Below are 18,587 nucleotides of genomic sequence, written 5' to 3' on the forward strand. Positions count from 1 at the left end.
CCCCCTTTCCTCTGATCCTCCCAGCGAGTCCTCCGAGTCTTTCCCGACTGGCCCACAATGCAGCGGCCTCTCACCGCCCCCCTCCCCCTTTCCTCTGATCCTCCCAGCGAGTCCTCCGAGTCTTTCCCGACTGGCCCACAATGCAGCGGCCTCTCACCGCCCCCCTCCCCCTTTCCTCTGATCCTCCCAGCGAGTCCTCCGAGTCTTTCCCGACTGGCCCACAATGCAGCGGCCTCTCACCGCCCCCCTCCCCCCTCTGGTCCTCCCAGTGAGTCCTCCCATGTGGGCGGGCTTTCCCAGTTAGCTCGGCGCGCGGATTGAAAGCGGACGTTTGGAGAAAAGCGCCGTGTCTGCAGGATGGAGTTGCCGGGACCGCTCACACTGAGAGCCCGAGGACCGCACTCCGAGGCGGCGGGAGGAGGAGCCGCCATCGAGCAGCTCAGCCGGGCCGGTACCGAGAGAGGGGCCGGGGAGAGGGGCGGGGCTGAGGAAAGTGCGAAGGGGCGTGGCCAGAGAGGGGCGGGGCTGAGGAAAGGGTGAAGGGGCGTGGCCAGAGAGGGGCGGGGCTGAGGAAAGGGTGAAGGGGCGGGGCTGAGGAAAGGGTGAAGGGGCGTGGCCAGAGAGGGGCGGGGCTGAGGAAAGGGTGAAGGGGCGTGGCCAGAGAGGGGCAGGGCTGAGGAAAGGGTGAAGGGGCGTGGCCAGAGAGGGGCGGGGCTGAGGAAAGGGTGAAGGGGCGTGGCCAGGAAGGGGCTGAACGGGCAACCAATGGGCTGGTGCCAATTGCTCTCCAACTGATCCCCGGCCCCGCTGATTGCTCTCTGACTGACCCCCAGCCCCGCTGATTGCTCTCTGACCCCCAGACCCGCTGATTGCTCTCTGACCCCCAGCCCCGCTGATTGCTCTCTGACTGACCCCCAGCCCCGCCGATTGCTCTCTGACTGACCCCCAGCCCCGCTGATTGCTCTCTGACCCCCAGACCCGCTGATTGCTCTCTGACCCCCAGCCCCGCTGATTGCTCTCTGACTGACCCCCAGCCCCGCCGATTGCTCTCTGACTGACCCCCAGCCCCGCTGATTGCTCTCTGACCCCCAGCCCCGCCGATTGCTCTCTGACTGACCCCCAGCCCCGCCGATTGCTCTCTGACTGACCCCCAGCCCCGCTGATTGCTCTCTGACCCCCAGCCCCGCTGATTGCTCTCTGACTGACCCCCGGCCCCGCCGATTGCTCTCTGACTGGCCCCCAGCTCCGCCGATTGCTCCCTGACTAACCCCAGCCCCCAGCTCCGCCGATTGCTCTCTGACTGACCCCCAGCCCCCAGCTCCGCCGATTGCTCCCTGACTAACCCCAGCCCCCAGCTCCGCCGATTGCTCTCTGACTGACCCCCAGCCCCCAGCTCCGCCGATTGCTCCCTGACTAACCCCAGCCCCCAGCTCCGCCGATTGCTCTCTGACTGACCCCAGCCCCGCCGATTGCTCTCTGACTGACCCCCAGCCCCGCCGATTGCTCGCTGACTGACCCCCCGCCCCGCCGATTGCTCCCTGACTAACCCCAGCCCCTAGCTCCGCCGATTGCTCTCTGACTGCCCCTAGCCCCCATCCTTGCCGATTGCTCTCTTACTGACTCCAGCCCCGCCGATTGCTCTCTGACTGAAACCAGCCCCGCCGATTGCTCTCTGACTGAAACCAGCCCCGCCGATTGCTCTCTGACTGAAACCAGCCCCGCCGATTGCTCTCTGACTGACTCCAGCTCCGCCGATTGCTCTCTGACTGAAACCAGCCCCGCCGATTGCTCTCTGACTGACCCCAGCCCCGCCGATTGCTCTCTGACTGAAACCAGCCCCGCCGATTGCTCTCTGACTGACCCCAGCCCCGCCGATTGCTCTCTGACTGACTCAGCTCCGCCGATTGCTCTCTGACTGAAACCAGCCCCGCCGATTGCTCTCTGACTGACTCCTGCTCCGCCGATTGCTCTCTGACTGAAACCAGCTCCGCCGATTGCTCTCTGACTGAAACCAGCCCCGCCGATTGCTCTCTGACTGACTCCTGCTCCGCCGATTGCTCTCTGACTGAAACCAGCCCCGCCGATTGCTCTCTGACTGACTCCAGCTCCGCCGATTGCTCTCTGACTGAAACCAGCCCCGCCGATTGCTCTCTGACTGACCCCAGCCCCGCTGATTGCTCTCTGAGTGACCCCAGCCCCGCCGATTGCTCTCTGACTGACCCCAGCCCCACCGATTGCTCTCTGACTGACTCCAGCCCCGCCGATTGCTCTCTGACTGACCCCAGCCCCGCCGATTGCTCTCTGGCTGACCCCAGCCCCACCGATTGCTCTCTGACTGACCCCAGCCCCGCCGATTGCTCTCTGACTGACCCCAGCCCCGCCGATTGCTCTCTGACTGACCCCAGCCCCGCCGATTGCTCTCTGACTGACCCCAGCCCCACTGATTGCTCTCTGAGTGACCTGACAATCTGATAATTAACCTCTGCCTGATCCAAGAGGGAGTCTCGCTTTCGAAAGCAGCTTGGCAGGAGTGACAAAGTTAACATTTTTTTTGAATTTGTATCCAGTGAATCAGCGTCTGCCGGACTTCAACCTGGGGGCCAAGGACCTCGCACAGAATCCCAAATTCACAAAGTTGCTGATGCTCCTGACTGACCACTTGGACAGGACTGGCCTGAGCCTCACGGTCAAGAGGGACCTAGAGAAGGTAACACATCACGCGTAGCATTGTGGTCCTGAGCCCCACATGCAGACTCAGGAACGGGACAGGCTCTACCCCCAGCCCGTGCTAGGTTAACTGGTCTCGTTGACCCCCTGGGTCAGGGATGGTACGGGGTAACTGAAGGGTCGATGACTATCCTGTAGGGGGAGTGTCAGATGAGACCGGGTGCGGAGTTGGGCTGCAACCCAACCCCCCCTTCAACTCCCAGAGTCGAATAGCTCGCTGGCACTCCCCCTGTCTGGGCTTGAGGACGAGGCAGGACGACTGACTCTCTCTGTTTGTCACTCAGGCAAGGAGGGAGTTGAGGAAACAGAAACAGGAGTGGCTGCGCGCCGAGGCACTGCAGCGGATCCTCAATGAAATGGTGACAGAGTATCACATCAACCGATGGGAGAACCCAGTGAGGCCCGGGGATCGACAGGTGAGGCATGGAGTGGGGGGAGGGCTTGGGACGTGGGGTAGGGGAAGGCAGGTAGGAAGAACGAGGGAGGCAGGTTGAGGGAGAGTGGGGAGATATTGGCACGGGAGGGAGGGAGGGAAGGTGGATGGAGAGAGGTTGAGACATAGAAGAGAAAGAAGGAAATGTGGAGAGAGGGACAGAGAGAGGAAATGGGTTATGGGATACAACTTATATTTACAGAGAAACATTTCCAAGTCACTTCCCAGGAGAGTGAATCAGGCAAAATCTGACCCCCAGTCACATATGGAGATATTAGGGATAGGCGACCAAAAGCTCGGTCAAGGAGGTCGGTTTTAAGGAGGAGAGAGAGAGGTGGAGAGGTTTAGGGCGGGAAGTCCAGAGTTTACGGCCCAGGCAGCTGAAGGCACGGCCGCCAATGGTGGAACGATGGGAATCGGGGGATGGGCAAGGGGCCGGAATTGGAGGAGCACAGAGATCTCGGAGGGTTGTAGGGGCTGGAGGAGGTGACAGAGATAGGGAGGGTTGTAGGGGCTGAGGAGGTGACAGAGATAGGGAGGGTTGTAGGGGCTGGAGGAGATTACAGAGATAGACAGGGTTGTAGGGGCTGGAGGAGGTTACAGAGATAGGGAGGGTTGTAGGGGCTGGAGGAGGTTACAGAGATAGGGAGGGTTGTAGGGGCTGGAGGAGGCTACAGAGATAGGGAGGGTTGTAGGGGCTGGAGGAGGCTACAGAGATAGGGAGGGTTGTAGGGGCTGGAGGAGGTTACAGAGATAGGGAGGGTTGTAGGGGCTGGAGGAGGTTACAGAGATAGGGAGGGTTGTCGGGGCTGGAGGAGGTTACAGAGATAGGGAGGGTTGTAGGGGCTGGAGGAGATTACAGAGATAGACAGGGTTGTAGGGGCTGGAGGAGGTTACAGAGATAGGGAGGGTTGTAGGGGCTGGAGGAGGTTACAGAGATAGGGAGGGTTGTAGGGGCTGGAGGAGGTTACAGAGATAGGGAGGGTTGTAGGGGCTGGAGGAGGCTACAGAGATAGGGAGGGTTGTAGGGGCTGGAAGAGGTTACAGAGATAGGGAGGGTTGTAGGGGCTGGAGGAGGTTACAGAGATAGGGAGGGTTGTAGGGACTGGCGGAGGTTACAGAGATAGGGAGGGTTGTGAGGGCTGGAGGAGGTTACAGAGATAGGGAGGGTTGTGGGGGCTGGAGGAGGTTACAGAGATAGGGAGGGTTGTGGGGGCTGGAGGAGGTTACAGAGATAGGGAGGGTTGTGGGGGCTGGAGGAGGTTACAGAGATAGGGAGGGGTGTAGGGGCTGGAGGAGGTTACAGAGATAGGGAGGGTTGTGGGGGCTGGAGGAGGTTACAGAGAGAGGGAGGGTTGTGGGGGCTGGAGGAGGTTACAGAGAGAGGGAGGGTTGTGGGGGCTGGAGGAGGTTACAGAAATAGGGAGGGTTGTGGGGACTGGAGGAGGTTACAGAGATAGGGAGGGGGTGACGAGTCCATGGAATGATTTGAAAACAAGGATGAGAATTTTAAAATCGAGGTGTTGCTGGACCGGGAGCCAGTGTCGATCAGCGAGCAGAGGAGGTGACGGGTGAACAGGACTCGGTGTGAGTTAGGACACGGGGTCAGCAGAGTTTAAGGTGAGCGGATGGTTACAGACGTGTGTACTTGTCCTCCTATCTCTCTCCCGAACTAGTTCTTCGAAACACTGGAACAGTGCCAGGTGCTGGCACGGTGCTGCAGACAGCTCGATGCCCGGGAGTCAGAGAGGGCAGATGCTGGCCCACCGCTGCTCGGCTTGGAGAGGCAGCACCTACAGGACCTGCTGCCTGAGGCTCTGGTAAGTGAAGGAGCAAGCGATTCACGGAGGGTCTCTGTCTGGAGTCTGCCTCTTGCCCCGGGGACAAGGAATCAGAAATACACACGTATAGCCCAGGCACTGCAGCCCCCTCACCCCCGCCCCCCACCTCTCCCAACTCAAAATCTCCTGCTTCTGCCTTAATCTTTCTTCCGATTCCAATGCTGCAGGACATCCAGGCCATGAGGCAAAGACTCGTACCCGAGGTGGAGAAGAGGCTGAGAGAGAGGTGTTTCACAGTTCTGTGTTACTATCGGCCAGAATACGGTGAGTGTGGAAGAGGAAGAGAGAGAAAACGTGATTGTATGAGAGAAAGTGAGAGTGTGTGTTTTTTAAAAATTTATTCATGGAATGTGGGCGTCACTGGCCAAGCCAGCATTTGTTGCCTATCCCTAATTGCCCTTGAGAAGGTGGTGGTGAGCTGCCTTCTTGAACCGCTGCAGTCCGTGTGAGATAGGTACACCCACAGTGCTGTTAGGAAGGGAGTTCCAGGATTTTGACCCAGTGACAGTGAAGGAACGGCGATATAGTTCCAAGTCAGGATAGTGTGTGACTTGGAGGGGAACTTGCAGGTGGTGATGTTCCCATGTATTTGCTGCCCTTGTCCTTCTAGATGGAAGAGGTCGCGGGTTTGGAAGGTGCTGTCTAAGGAGCCTTGGTGAGTTGCTGCAGTGCATCTTGTAGATGGTACACACTGCTGCCACTGTGCGTCGGTGGTGGAGGGAGTGAATGTTTGTGGATGGGGTGCCAATCAAGTGGGCTGCTTTGTCCTGGATGGTGTCGAGCTTCTTGAGTCTTGTTGGAGCTGCACCCATCCAGGCAAGTGGAGAGTATTCCATCACACTCCTGACTTGTGCCTTGTAGATGGTGGACAGACTTTGGGGAGTCAGGAGGTGAGTTACTCGCCTCAGGATTCCTAGCCTCTGACCTGCTCTTGTAGCCATGGTATTTATATGGCTACTGCAGTTCAGTTTGTGGTCAATGGTAACCCCTAGAATGTTGATAGTGGGGGATTCAGCGATGGTAATGCCATTGAATGTCAAGGGGAGATGGTTAGTTTATCTCTTGTTGGAGATGGTCATTGCCTGGCACTTGTGTGGTACGAATGTTACTTGCCACTTATCAGCCCAAGCCTGGATATTGTCCAGGTCTTGCTGCCTTTCTACACGGACTGCTTCAGTATCTGAGGAGTCGCGAATGGTGCTGAACATTGTCCCATCATCAGCAAACATCCCCACTTCTGACCTTATGATTGAAGGAAGGTCATTGATAAAGCAGCTGAAGATGGTTGGGCCTAGGACACTACCCTGAGGAACTCCTGCAGTGATGTCCTGGAGCTATGATTGACATCCAACAACCACAAACATCTTCCTTTGCGTCGGGTATGACTCCAACCAGCGGAGAGTTTTCCCCGATTCCCATTGACCTCAGTTTTGCTCGGGCTCCTTGATGCCATACTCGGTCAAATGCTGCCTTGATATCAAGGGCAGTCACTCTCACCTCACCTCTGGAGTTCAGCTCTTTTGTCCATGTTTGAACCAAGGCTGTAATGAGGTCAGGAGCTGAGTGGCCCTGGCGGAACCCAAACTGAGCATCACTGAGCAGGTTATTGCTAAGCAAGTGCTGCTTGATGGCTCTGTTGATGACACCTTCCATCACTTTACTGATGATTGAGAGTAGGCTGATGGGACGGTAATTGGCCGGGTTGGTCTTGTCCTGCTTTTTGTGTGCAGGACATACCTGGGCAATTTTCCTCATTGCAGGGTAGATGCCAGTGTTGTAGCTGTACTGGAACAGCTTGGCTAGGGGCGCAGCAAGTTCTGGAGCACAGGTCTTCAGTACTATTGCTGGAATATTGTCAGGGCCCCATAGCTTTTGTCGTATCCAGTGCCTTCAGTCATGCCAGAGAATGGGAGTGTGAGGGTGCTCAAGGAGGGTCAGGGTGCTGTGTTTTGGGGTGTCGCTGTGAGTTTGGGGTCGGTGTTTAGGGTCTCCCGCGCGCATCCCGGTTTCCCGAGGAATCTAATCCTGACATTCCCGCTCTCTCAGAGAATAACAGCGAGGTCCTGAAGATGGCAAAATGTGGGGCAATGACAGAAATGTTCGAGGCAGACAAGCAGAGGCAGCAGAAAGAACAGGACAAGAACCGAGAGAATCAGATCGCAATCACCAACCAGACCTTCACCTACCTCACGGTGAGCTTCCTACCCTGCCAGTAAACCCCAGCACCACCACCCGCCCCTCCGCAACACCCAATTTCCTAATATTTAACTGCATTTTTTTTTTGATGGTGGCCTTTATACCCCAGGCCCCTTTATATACATTTTTAAAATAACTTTATTAAAATCGAATAAATAAAACAAAAAACTCAAATTAAAATGCCATTCTCGGCGTCGACGATGCACTCCAGTCCCTGTGGTCTCCACCGGTCGCGGAAGGCCTCAAGCGTACCGGCGGACACTGCATGCTCCCTATCCCGGAACACCCGGGCGCGAACGTAACCGCGGAAGAGGGGCAGACAATCGGGGAGGACGGACCCCCCCACCCCTGACGGCCCGCTGCCTGGACCTGTGAATTGCCACCTTAGCCAGGCCCAGGAGCAGACAGACGAGGAGATCCCAGATATCAGGAGCTGAACTGGGGCTGAAGTGCAGCCAGAACTTGAGGAGCAGCCCCTTCAAATACTCAAAGAGGGGCTGCAACCTCGTACACTCCAGATATTCATGAAACACGGACTCATCCAGGCCGCATAAAGTACAGGCGGCCTGGGAGTCTGTGAACCTACTTAAAGGTCTATCGCACGGGACTGTCCTGTGTAACACCCTCCATTCCAGGTCCCTGATGTAAAGGGGGAGGACTCCTGCGTAGAGAGACCTCCATCAGGGTTTCCCCTCGCCGCCAGGGCATGTCCGGCCGGCTGACAAGGGCAAGGAAGTGGAGAGTCTGCAGGAGCAGCCCGTTCAGGAAACCCCTCCGCGCCGATTCGAATGGCACAAAGGGCATTTCCGAGAGGTGGCTCGGGCTGTGCGGCACCGGCTCCTGAGGAGGGTTTCGGGGCCTGTGTCCGATGAGCGGTTCCGGCCAAGCAGGGGTCAGCTAGGCTGGGAGTGCGTATGTAACCTCCTCCAGCCCCGACAACCCTCTCTATCTCTGTAACCTCCTCCAGCCCCGACAACCCTCTCTATCTCTGTAACCTCCTCCAGCCCCGACAACCCTCTATCTCTGTAACCTTCACCAGCCCCTACAACCCTCCCTATCTCTGTAACCTTCACCAGCCCCTACAATCCTCCCTACCTCTGTAAACTTCTCCAGCCCCTTCAACCCTCCCTATCTCTGTAAACTTCTCCAGCCCCTTCAACCCTCCCTATCTCTGTAACCTCCTCCAGCCCCTTCAACCCTCCCTATCTCTGTAACCTTCACCAGCCCCTACAACCCTCCCTATCTCTGTAACCTCCTCCAGCCCCTACAACCCTCCCTATCTCTGTAACCTTCACCAGCCGCTACAACCCTCCCTATCTCTGTAACCTTCACCAGCCCCTTCAACCCTCCCTATCTCTGTAACCTCCTCCAGCCCCTTCAACCCTCCCTATCTCTGTAACCTTCACCAGCCCCTTCAACCCTCCCTATCTCTGTAACCTCCTCCAGCCCCTTCAACCCTCCCTATCTCTGTAACCTTCACCAGCCACTACAACCCTCCCTATCTCTGTAACCTTCACCATCCCCCACAATCCTCCCTATCTCTGTAACCCCCTCCAATCCTCCCTATCTCTGTAACCTTCACCAGCCGCTACAACCCTCCCTATCTCTGTAACCTTCACCAGCCCCTTCAACCCTCCCTATCTCTGTAACCTTCACCATCCCCCACAATCCTCCCTATCTCTGTAACCTCCTCCAGCCCCTACAGTCCTCCCTATCTCTGTAACCCCCTCCAATCCTCCCTATCTCTGTAACCTCCTCCAGCCCCTACAATCCTCCCTATCTCTGTAACCTCCTCCAGCCCCTACAATCCTCCCTATCTCTGTAACCTCCTCCAGCCCCTTCAACCCTCCCTATCTCTGTAACCTCCTCCAACCCTCCCTATCTCTGTAACCTCCTCCAGCCCCTACAATCCTCCCTATCTCTGTAACCTCCTCCAGCCCCTTCAACCCTCCCTATCTCTGTAACCTTCACCAGCCCCTACAATCCTCTCTATCTCTGTAACCTCCTCCAGTCCCTACAACCCTCCGAGATCTCTGAGCTACTCCAATCCCGGCCTCTTACCCATCCCCCGATTCCCATCACTCCACCATTGGCGGCCGTGTCTTCAGCTCCCTGGGCCTAAGATCTGGAATTAACTCCCAAAACTTCTCCACCTCTCTCTCTCTCTCTGTGTCTCTGTCTCTCTCCCTCTCTCTCTCTGTCTCACTCCCACTATCTAACTGTCCCTTGCTCTCCTCCTCTCTTTGCCCAGGTACTGTATCGCTGTTTTGAGATGCTGAGACAGTTGATTGAGCGACACAGGCTGGACCAGCAACCGGAAATCGATCAGGAGCTGCAGGACTATCTGAAGCTGAAGAGCAAAGCCATGTTCACCAAGCTCGGGTGAGGGGTCATCGCATCCCAGGGACTGAACCCGACATCCCTCAACAGACAGGAGAGATTGGGGAGAGAGGTGGAGGGCGAGGGAGGGAGAGAGGGGGGATTGGGAGGAGAGGGACAGAGGGGCAGATCAGAGAGAGAGGTGAGATTGGAGTGCGGGAGGGAGAGAGGGAGGGAAGATTGGGGTGGGGGAGGGAGAGAGGGAGGTGAGGTTGCAGAAGGGTGGGAGATGGGATTAGTGAGGGAGGGGGAGGAAGAGTGGGGGATTCGCGTGGGAGGGGGTGTTAGCGAGGGAGGGGAGATTGGGGAGGTGTGGGAGATGGGGGGGTGATAAGTGAGGGAGTGGGGGAGTGAGATGGGTGGATTGGTGAGAGAGGGGAAGGAGAGAATGGGTATCAGTGAGGGGAGGTTTGGGGGGGTGGATTAGGGACGGATGGGAGATTGGGTGGGGGAGGGTGTCGCTTAGTCTCTGAGTGTCCTGGGTTGGGCTGAGGTGGAGTGATGGGTCTTTATACCTCTGGGACGGAGGTAACAAAGCTGAGTGAGAAGGATAGAGAGAGCGAGATTTCAGATGGGTGAGAGATTGGAGAGAAGACTCATTCTCTGTGCACATCCTCTGTCCAGGTGAACCGCTGTGCAATCGGCACCCTTGCCTATTTGTCTGTTTCTTGACCAGTGTCAATTTCTTCTGCAGCCTCATGAGACTTGAGCTCCGACACCAGCTATTCAACCAGGACACGGTGGCAGCACATAACTGTATCAGGTACAGACTGCAATCGGGAGCTTCCCATTCGCACCCACTGTACATAATCCCAATGGACTCAAACCCCTTCCCGTTCACTCCCTCTGTACACAATCCCAATGGACCAAAACCCCTCCCGTTCACTCCCACTGTACACAATCCCAATGGACCCAAACCCCTGCCGTTCACTCCCACTGTACACAATCCCAATGGACCAAAACCCCTTCCCGTTCACTCCCACTGTACACAATCCCAATGGACCCAAACCCCTTCCCGTTCACTCCCACTGTACACAATCCCAAAGGACCCAAACCCCTTCCTGTTCACTCCCACTATACACGATCCCAATGGACCCGAACCCTTCCCGTTCACTCCCACTGTACACAATCCCAATGGACCCAAACCCCTTCCCGTTCACTCCCAATGTACATGCTCCCCGTGGACCCAAACCCCTTCCCCCACACTGTCCACAATCCCAATGGTCCCAAACCCTTTCCTGTTCACTCCCACTGTACACGATCCCAATGGACCTGAAGCCTTTCCCGTTCACTCCCACTGTACACAATCCCAATGGACCCAAACCCTTTCCCGTTCCCTCCCACTGTCCACAATCCCAATGGACCCAAACCCTTTCCCGTTCACTCCCACTGTACACAATCCCAATGGACCCAAACCCCTCCCGTTCACTCCCACTGTACACAATCCCAATTGACCCAAACCCCTTCCCGTTCACTCCCACTGTACATAATCCCAATGGACCCAAACCCCTTCCCGTTCACTCCCACTAGACACAATCCCAATGGACCCAAACCCCTCCCGTTCACTCCCACTGTACACAATCCCAAAGGACCCAAACCCCTTCCAGTTCACTCCCACTGTACACGATCCCAATGGACCCGAACCCTTTCCCGTTCACTCCCACTGTACACGATCCCAATGGACCTGAAGCCTTTCCCGTTCACTCCCACTGTACACAATCCCAATGGACCCAAACCCTTTCCCGTTCCCTCCCACTGTCCACAATCCCAATGGACCCAAACCCTTTCCCGTTCACTCCCACTGTACACAATCCCAATGGACCCAAACCCCTCCCGTTCACTCCCACTGTACACAATCCCAATTGACCCAAACCCCTTCCCGTTCACTCCCACTGTACATAATCCCAATGGACCCAAACCCCTTCCCGTTCACTCCCACTAGACACAATCCCAATGGACCCAAACCCCTCCCGTTCACTCCCACTGTACACAATCCCAAAGGACCCAAACCCCTTCCAGTTCACTCCCACTGTACACGATCCCAATGGACCCGAACCCCTTCCCGTTCACTCCCACTGTACACAATCCCAATGGACCCAAACCCCTTCCTGTTCACCCCCACTGTACCTAATCCCAATGTACCCAAACCCCTTCCCCTTCACTCCCAATGTACATGCTCCCTGTAGACCCAAACCCCTTCCCCTTCACTCACACTGTCCACAATCCCAATGGTCCCAAACCCTTTCCCGTTCACTCCCACTGCACAAAATCCCAATGGACCCAAACCCTTTCCCGTTCACTCCCACTGTACACAATCCCAATGGACCCAAACCCCTTCCCGTTCTCTCCCACTGTACACAATCCGAATTGACCCAAACCCCTTCCCGTTCCCTCCCACTGTACACAATCCCAATGGACCCAAACCCTTTCCCGTTCACTCCCACTGGACACAATCCCAATGGACCCAAACCCCTTCCCGTTCACTCTCACTGTACACAATCCCAATGGACCCAAACCCCTTCCCGTTCACTCTCACTGTACACAATCCCAATGGACCCAAACCCTTTCCTGTTCACTCCCACTGTGCACAATTCCAATGGACCCAAACCCCTTCCCGTTCTGTCCCACTGTACACAATCCCAATGGACCCAAACCCCTTCCCGTTCACTCCCACTGTACACAATCCCAATGGACCCAAACCCCTTCACGTTCACTCCCACTGTACACAATCCCAATGGACCCAAACCCCTTCCCGTTCACTCCCACTGTACACAATCCCAATGGACCCAAACCCCTTACCGTTCACTCCCACTGTACACAATCCCAATGGACCCAAACCCTTTCCCGTTCACTCCCACTGGACACAATCCCAATGCACTCTAACCGCTTCCCGCTCACTCTCACTGTACACAATCCCAATGGACCCAAACCCTTTCCTGTTCACTCCCACTGGACACAATCCCAATGGACCCAAACCCCTTCTTGTTCCCTCCCACTGTACGCAATCCAAATGGTCCCAAACCTCTTCCCGTTCACTCTCACTGTACACAATCCCCGTGGACCCAAACCCCTTCCCGTTCCCTCCCACTGTACACAATCTCAATGGACCCAAACCCCTTCCCATTCACTCCCACTGTACGCAATCCGAATGGTCCCAAACCTCTTCCCGTTCACTCTCACTGTACACAATCCCCGTGGACCCAAACCCTTTCCCGTTCACTCCCACTGTACACAATCCCAATGGACCCAAACCCTTTCCCGTTCACTCCCACTGGACACAATCCCAATGCACTCTAACCGCTTCCCGCTCACTCTCACTGTACACAATCCCAATGGACCCAAACCCTTTCCTGTTCACTCCCACTGGACACAATCCCAATGGACCCAAACCCTTTCCCGTTCACTCTCACTGTACACAATCCCAATGGAACCAAACCCTTTCCTGTTCACTCCCACTGTACACAATTCCAATGGACCCAAACACGTTCCCGTTTACTGCCACTGTACACAATCCCAATGGACCCAAACCCTTTCCCGTTCACTCCCACTGGACACAATCCCAATGGACCCAAACCCCTTCTTGTTCCCTCCCACTGTACGCAATCCGAATGGTCCCAAACCTCTTCCCGTTCACTCTCACTGTACACAATCCCCGTGGACCCAAACCCCTTCCCGTTCCCTCCCACTGTACACAATCTCAATGGACCCAAACCCCTTCCCATTCACTCCCACTGTACGCAATCCGAATGGTCCCAAACCTCTTCCCGTTCACTCTCACTGTACACAATCCCCGTGGACCCAAACCCTTTCCCGTTCACTCCCACTGGACACAATCCCAATGGACCCGAACCCTTTCCCGTTCACTCCCACTGTACGCAATCCCAATGGTCCCAAACCCCTTCCCGTTCACACCCACCGTACACAATCCCCGTGGACCCAAACCCTTTCCCGTTCACTCCCACTGGACACAATCCCAATGGACCCGAACCCTTTCCCGTTCACTCCCACTGTACACAATCCCAATGGACCCAAACCCCTTCCCGTTCACTCCCACTGTACACAATCCCAATGGACCCAAACCCTTTCCCGTTCACTCCCACTGGACACAATCCCAATGGACCCAAACCCTTTCCCATTCACTCCCACTGTACACAATCCCAATGGACCCAAACCCTTTCCCGTTCACTCCCACTGGACACAATCCCAATGGACCCAAACCCTTTCCCGTTCACTCACACGGTCCACAATCCCAATGGTCTCAAACCCTTTCCCGTTCACTCCCACTGTACACAATCCCAATGGACCCAAACCCTTTCCCGTTCACCCCCACTGTACACAATCTCAATGGACCCAAACCCCTTCCCATTCACTCCCACTGTACGCAATCCGAATGGTCCCAAACCTCTTCCCGTTCACTCTCACTGTACACAATCCCCGTGGACCCAAACCCCTTCCCGTTCCCTCCCACTGTACACAATCTCAATGGACCCAAACCCCTTCCCATTCACTCCCACTGTACGCAATCCGAATGGTCCCAAACCTCTTCCCGTTCACTCTCACTGTACACAATCCCCGTGGACCCAAACCCTTTCCCGTTCACTCCCACTGGACACAATCCCAATGGACCCGAACCCTTTCCCGTTCACTCCCACTGTACGCAATCCCAATGGTCCCAAACCCCTTCCCGTTCACACCCACCGTACACAATCCCCGTTGACCCAAACCCCTTCCCCTTCACTCACACTGTCCACAATCCCAATGGTCCCAATCCCTTTCCCGTTCACTCCCACTGTACACAATCCCAATGGACCCAAACCCCTTCTCGTTCACTCCCACTGTACACAATCCCAATGGACCCAAACCCCTTCTCGTTCACTCCCACTGTACACAATCCCAATGGACCCAAACCCTTTCCCGTTCACTCCCACTGTACACAATCCCAATGGACCCAAACCCTTTCCCGTTCACTCCCACTGTACACAATCCCAATGGACCCAAACCCTTTCCCGTTCACTCACACGGTCCAGAATCCCAATGGTCTCAAACCCTTTCCCGTTCACTCCCACTGTACACAATCCCAATGGACCCAAACCCTTTCCCGTTCACTCCCACTGGACACAATCCCAATGGACCCAAACCCTTTCCTGTTCACTCTCACTGTACACAATCCCAGTGGGATTAAGCTGACTCAGTGTCAGCCTTGACTGAAGGCTGGGCCTTTCCTGTGCTCAGTGCCTTGTGTTTGACTGGGGGTTTTCTCTTCTGCTGATCTCAGGACTCTGCTGCTGGAGGAGCTCGAGGCTCAGCAACAGAGTGATTGTGCTCTTCGCGGGACCCTGAGCTTGTACCAGATGCTGGGCACTGAGTTCGAGGAGCTGGTGGCAGAGTACGGTCGGCTGAGGGAGGTGCTCGAGAACAAGAGGTGGGCACTTGCTGAGTTCAGCAAGTCCGAGGGCTCCAACTGAGGCGACACAGGATCTGTGCAGTGGAGGCATGGCTTTCTGAAACTGGGGGCAGCCACTGACACAAACAAACACGTCGCTCCAACACCCTGCCTTTCAGGGCCCGTTCAGACACCAGACCATCAACGGAAATGGAATTCAGAAAGCGGACAAGAGCTTTTCCGTAGGCCCCACAGGATAGGTGGGGAGGGAGGGAATGGGGTTGAGAGGGGGAGGGGGGAATGCAGGAGGGAGGGGAATGGGGGAGGGGAGGGATGGAGGAATAGGGGAGAGAGGGAGGGGGAATGGGGGAGGGGGAATGGAGAGAGAGGTGAGAATATGGGGAGATGGGGGAAGGGAGAATATGGGGAGAGGTGGGAATGGGGGAGAAAGGTGGGAATAGGGGAGAGGGGGAGCAATAGGGCAGGGGGGAGAGAGGGAATGGGGGAGAGAGGGAGGAATAGGGCAGGGGGGAGAGAGGGAATGGGGAGAAGGGAGAGATATCGACAGGGAGCTGTCACTGATTGTTCTGGTCTATCCCATTAAATAAAATCAGACAATCAGCATGAATTGTCATAGATTCTGTTAATTCTCATCAGTCAAATAGTGCAGAAAATTCCATCCTCTTCACTCACACACACTCTCTGTCTTACTGGGAGGGTCAGTACTGAGGGAGTGCCTTGCTGTCGGAGGGTCAGTACTGAGGGAGTGTCGCACTGTCGGAGGGTCAGTACTGAGGGAGTTCCGCACTGTCGGAGGGTCTGTACTGAGGGAGTGCCGCACTGTCGGAGGGTCAGTACTGAGAGAGTGCCGCACTGTCGGAGGGTCAGTACTGAGGGAGTTCCGCACTGTCGGAGGGTCTGTACTGAGGGAGTGCCACACTGTCGGAGGGTCTGTACTGAGGGAGTGCCGCACTGTCAGAGGGTCAGTACTGAGGGAGTTCCGCACTGTCGGAGGGTCTGTACTGAGGGAGTGCCGCACTGTCAGAGGGTCAGTACTGAGGGAGTTCCGCACTGTCGGAGGGTCAGTACTGAGGGAGTGCCGCACTGTCGGAGGGTCAGTACTGAGGGAGTTCCGCACTGTCGGAGGGTCTGTACTGAGGGAGTGCCGCACTGTCAGAGGGTCAGTACTGAGGGAGTGCCGCACTGTCGGAGGGTCAGTACTGAGGGAGTGCCGCACTGTCGGAGGGTCAGTACTGAGGGAGTGCCGCACTGTCGGAGGGTCAGTACTGAGGGAGTGCCGCACTGTCGGAGGGTCAGTACTGAGGGAGTGCCGCACTGTCAGAGGGTCAGTACTGAGGGAGTGCCGCACTGTCGGAGGGTCAGTACTGAGGGAGTGCCGCACTGTCGGAGGGTCAGTACTGAGAGAGTGCCGCACTGTCGGAGGGTCAGTACTGAGAGAGTGCCGCACTGTCGGAGGGTCAGTACTGAGAGAGTGCCGCACTGTCGGAGGGTCAGTACTGAGGGAGTTCCGCACTGTCGGAGGGTCTGTACTGAGGGAGTGCCACACTGTCGGAGGGTCTGTACTGAGGGAGTGCCGCACTGTCGGAGGGTCAGTACTGAGGGAGTGTTGCACTGTCGGAGGGTCAGTACTGAGGGAGTGCTGCACTGTCGGAGGGTCAGTACTGAGGGAGTGTTGCACTGTCGGACGGTCAGTACTGCGGGGGTGCTGCACTGTCGGAGGGTCAGTACTGAGGGAGTGTTGCACTGTCGGAGGGTCAGTACTGAGGGGGTGCTGCACTGTCGGAGGGTCAGTACTGAGGGAGTGCCGCACTGTCGGAGGGTCAGTACCGAGGGAGTGCCGCACTGTCGGAGGGTCAGTACCGAGGGGGTGCCGCACTGTCGGAGGGTCAGTACTGAGGGAGTGCCGCACTGTCGGAGGGTCAGTACTGAGGGAGCGCCACACTGTCGGAGGGTCAGTACTGAGGGAGTGTTGCACTGTCGGAGGGTCAGTACTGAGGGAGTGCTGCACTGTCGGAGGGTCAGTACTGAGGGAGTGCTGCACTGTCGGACGGTCAGTACTGCGGGAGTGCCGCACTGTCGGAGGGTCTGTACTGAGGGAGTGCTGCACTGTCGGAGGGTCAGTACTGAGGGAGTGCCGCACTGTCGGAGGGTCAGTACTGAGGGAGTGCCGCACTGTCGGAGGGTCTGTACTGAGGGAGTGCTGCACTGTCGGAGGGTCAGTACTGAGGGAGTGCCGCACTGTCGGAGGGTCTGTACTGAGAGAGTGCCGCACTGTCGGACGGTCAGTACTGCGGGAGTGCCGCACTGTCGGAGGGTCTGTACTGAGGGAGTGCTGCACTGTCGGAGGGTCAGTACTGAGGGAGTGTTGCACTGTCGGAGGGTCAGTACTGAGGGGGTGCTGCACTGTCGGAGGGTCAGTACTGAGGGAGTGTTGCACTGTCGGAGGGTCAGTACTGAGGGAGTGCCGCACTGTCGGAGGGTCAGTACTGAGGGAGTGCCGCACTGTCGGAGGGTCAGTACCGAGGGAGTGCCGCACTGTCGGAGGGTCAGTACCGAGGGAGTGCCGCACTGTCGGAGGGTCAGTACTGAGGGGGTGTTGCACTGTCGGAGGGTCAGTACTGAGGGAGTGCCGCACTGTCGGAGGGTCAGTACTGAGGGAGTGCCGCACTGTCGGAGGGTCAGTACCGAGGGAGTGCCGCACTGTCGGAGGGTCAGTACCGAGGGAGTGCCGCACTGTCGGAGGGTCAGTACTGAGGGGGTGCTGCACTGTCGGAGGGTCAGTACTGAGGGAGTGTTGCACTGTCGGAGGGTCAGTACTGAGGGAGTGCCGCACTGTTGGAGGGTCAGTACTGAGGGAGTGCCGCACTGTCGGAGGGTCAGTACTGAGGGAGTGCCGCACTGTCGGAGGGTCAGTACTGAGGGGGTGCTGCACTGTCGGAGGGTCAGTACCGAGGGGGTGCTGCACTGTCGGAGGGTCAGTACCGAGGGAGTGCTGCACTTCAGTAAAAACAGCGTGAGGAATTATCCGACTTGGAAGCTGGAAAATAAGAACAATGACCTCCATTCTGCAGTGAGTACACACAGGTCAGTGCTGACTGACCCTGGGCTACGCCAGCTGGAGCTAGTCATCAGCTGAAGGAGTGACCTGGCCAGCGTTGCCCATACGCTCTCCTACCACACCACTGGTTGCTGCACTGACCACTCCCTTGTCAGCAGCCGAGCGAAGGGGCAATCCCAAAAGTTTCACAGCTCCAAACAACGGCCCAGGGCAAGCACTGATGTGAAATCTGAGCAGTTTGCACTGGAGCTTGAGATTACCACGAAATGCTGATTTTGATTTTTTTTTAGTGTATTATTCGTTTCTTTAGGGTGTGGGCATCACTGACCAGGCCAGCATTTATTGTCCATGCCCAATTACCCTTGAGAAGGTGGTGGTGAGCTGCCTTCTTGAACCGCTGCAGTCCATGTGGGGTAGGTACACCCACAGTGCTGTTAGGAAGGGAGTTCCAGGATTTTGACCCAGTGACAGTGAAGGAACGGTGATATAGTTCCAAGTCAGGATGGTGTGTGATTTGGAGAGGAACTTGCAGGTGGTGATGTTCCCATG

General features: G+C 56.6%; 2 protein-coding genes across 2 annotated transcripts in view; one reads left to right on the forward strand and one right to left on the reverse strand.

The window, feature by feature from the left end:
* The window catches only part of LOC137360422 (myosin light chain kinase, smooth muscle-like), a 21,703-nt gene extending 21,421 nt beyond the window's left edge, over window positions 1-282 (reverse strand). Inside the window, exon 1 of the mRNA XM_068025876.1 lies at window positions 158-282. Within this exon, the coding sequence (XP_067881977.1) occupies window positions 158-282 (125 nt within the window). The remainder of the gene's footprint in view (window positions 1-157) is intronic.
* On the forward strand, window positions 168-15,235 carry haus4 (HAUS augmin-like complex, subunit 4). Its single transcript, XM_068025877.1, has 9 exons — window positions 168-451; window positions 2,568-2,707; window positions 3,012-3,143; window positions 4,837-4,980; window positions 5,169-5,265; window positions 7,048-7,193; window positions 9,449-9,579; window positions 10,271-10,339; window positions 14,852-15,235. Exons 1-9 carry the CDS (start codon window positions 358-360, stop codon window positions 15,039-15,041), a joined length of 1,143 nt encoding a protein of 380 aa, XP_067881978.1. The 5' UTR covers window positions 168-357; the 3' UTR covers window positions 15,042-15,235.
* The last annotated feature ends 3,352 nt before the right edge of the window (window positions 15,236-18,587 follow it).

This window comes from Heterodontus francisci, unplaced genomic scaffold, assembly GCF_036365525.1.
Source record: "Heterodontus francisci isolate sHetFra1 unplaced genomic scaffold, sHetFra1.hap1 HAP1_SCAFFOLD_1359, whole genome shotgun sequence".
In the NCBI taxonomy this organism is placed as follows: Eukaryota; Metazoa; Chordata; class Chondrichthyes; order Heterodontiformes; family Heterodontidae; genus Heterodontus; species Heterodontus francisci.

Excerpts from the sequence above, each read along its gene's own strand:
- haus4 (XM_068025877.1), top strand. The coding sequence starts at position 358 with ATGGAGTTGCCGGGACCGCTCACACTGAGAGCCCGAGGACCGCACTCC. Across the intron at positions 9,580-10,270 it reads GCCATGTTCACCAAGCTCGG|CCTCATGAGACTTGAGCTCC; the intron begins GTGAGGGGTCAT and ends TTTCTTCTGCAG. Across the intron at positions 10,340-14,851 it reads GCAGCACATAACTGTATCAG|GACTCTGCTGCTGGAGGAGC; the intron begins GTACAGACTGCA and ends TGCTGATCTCAG.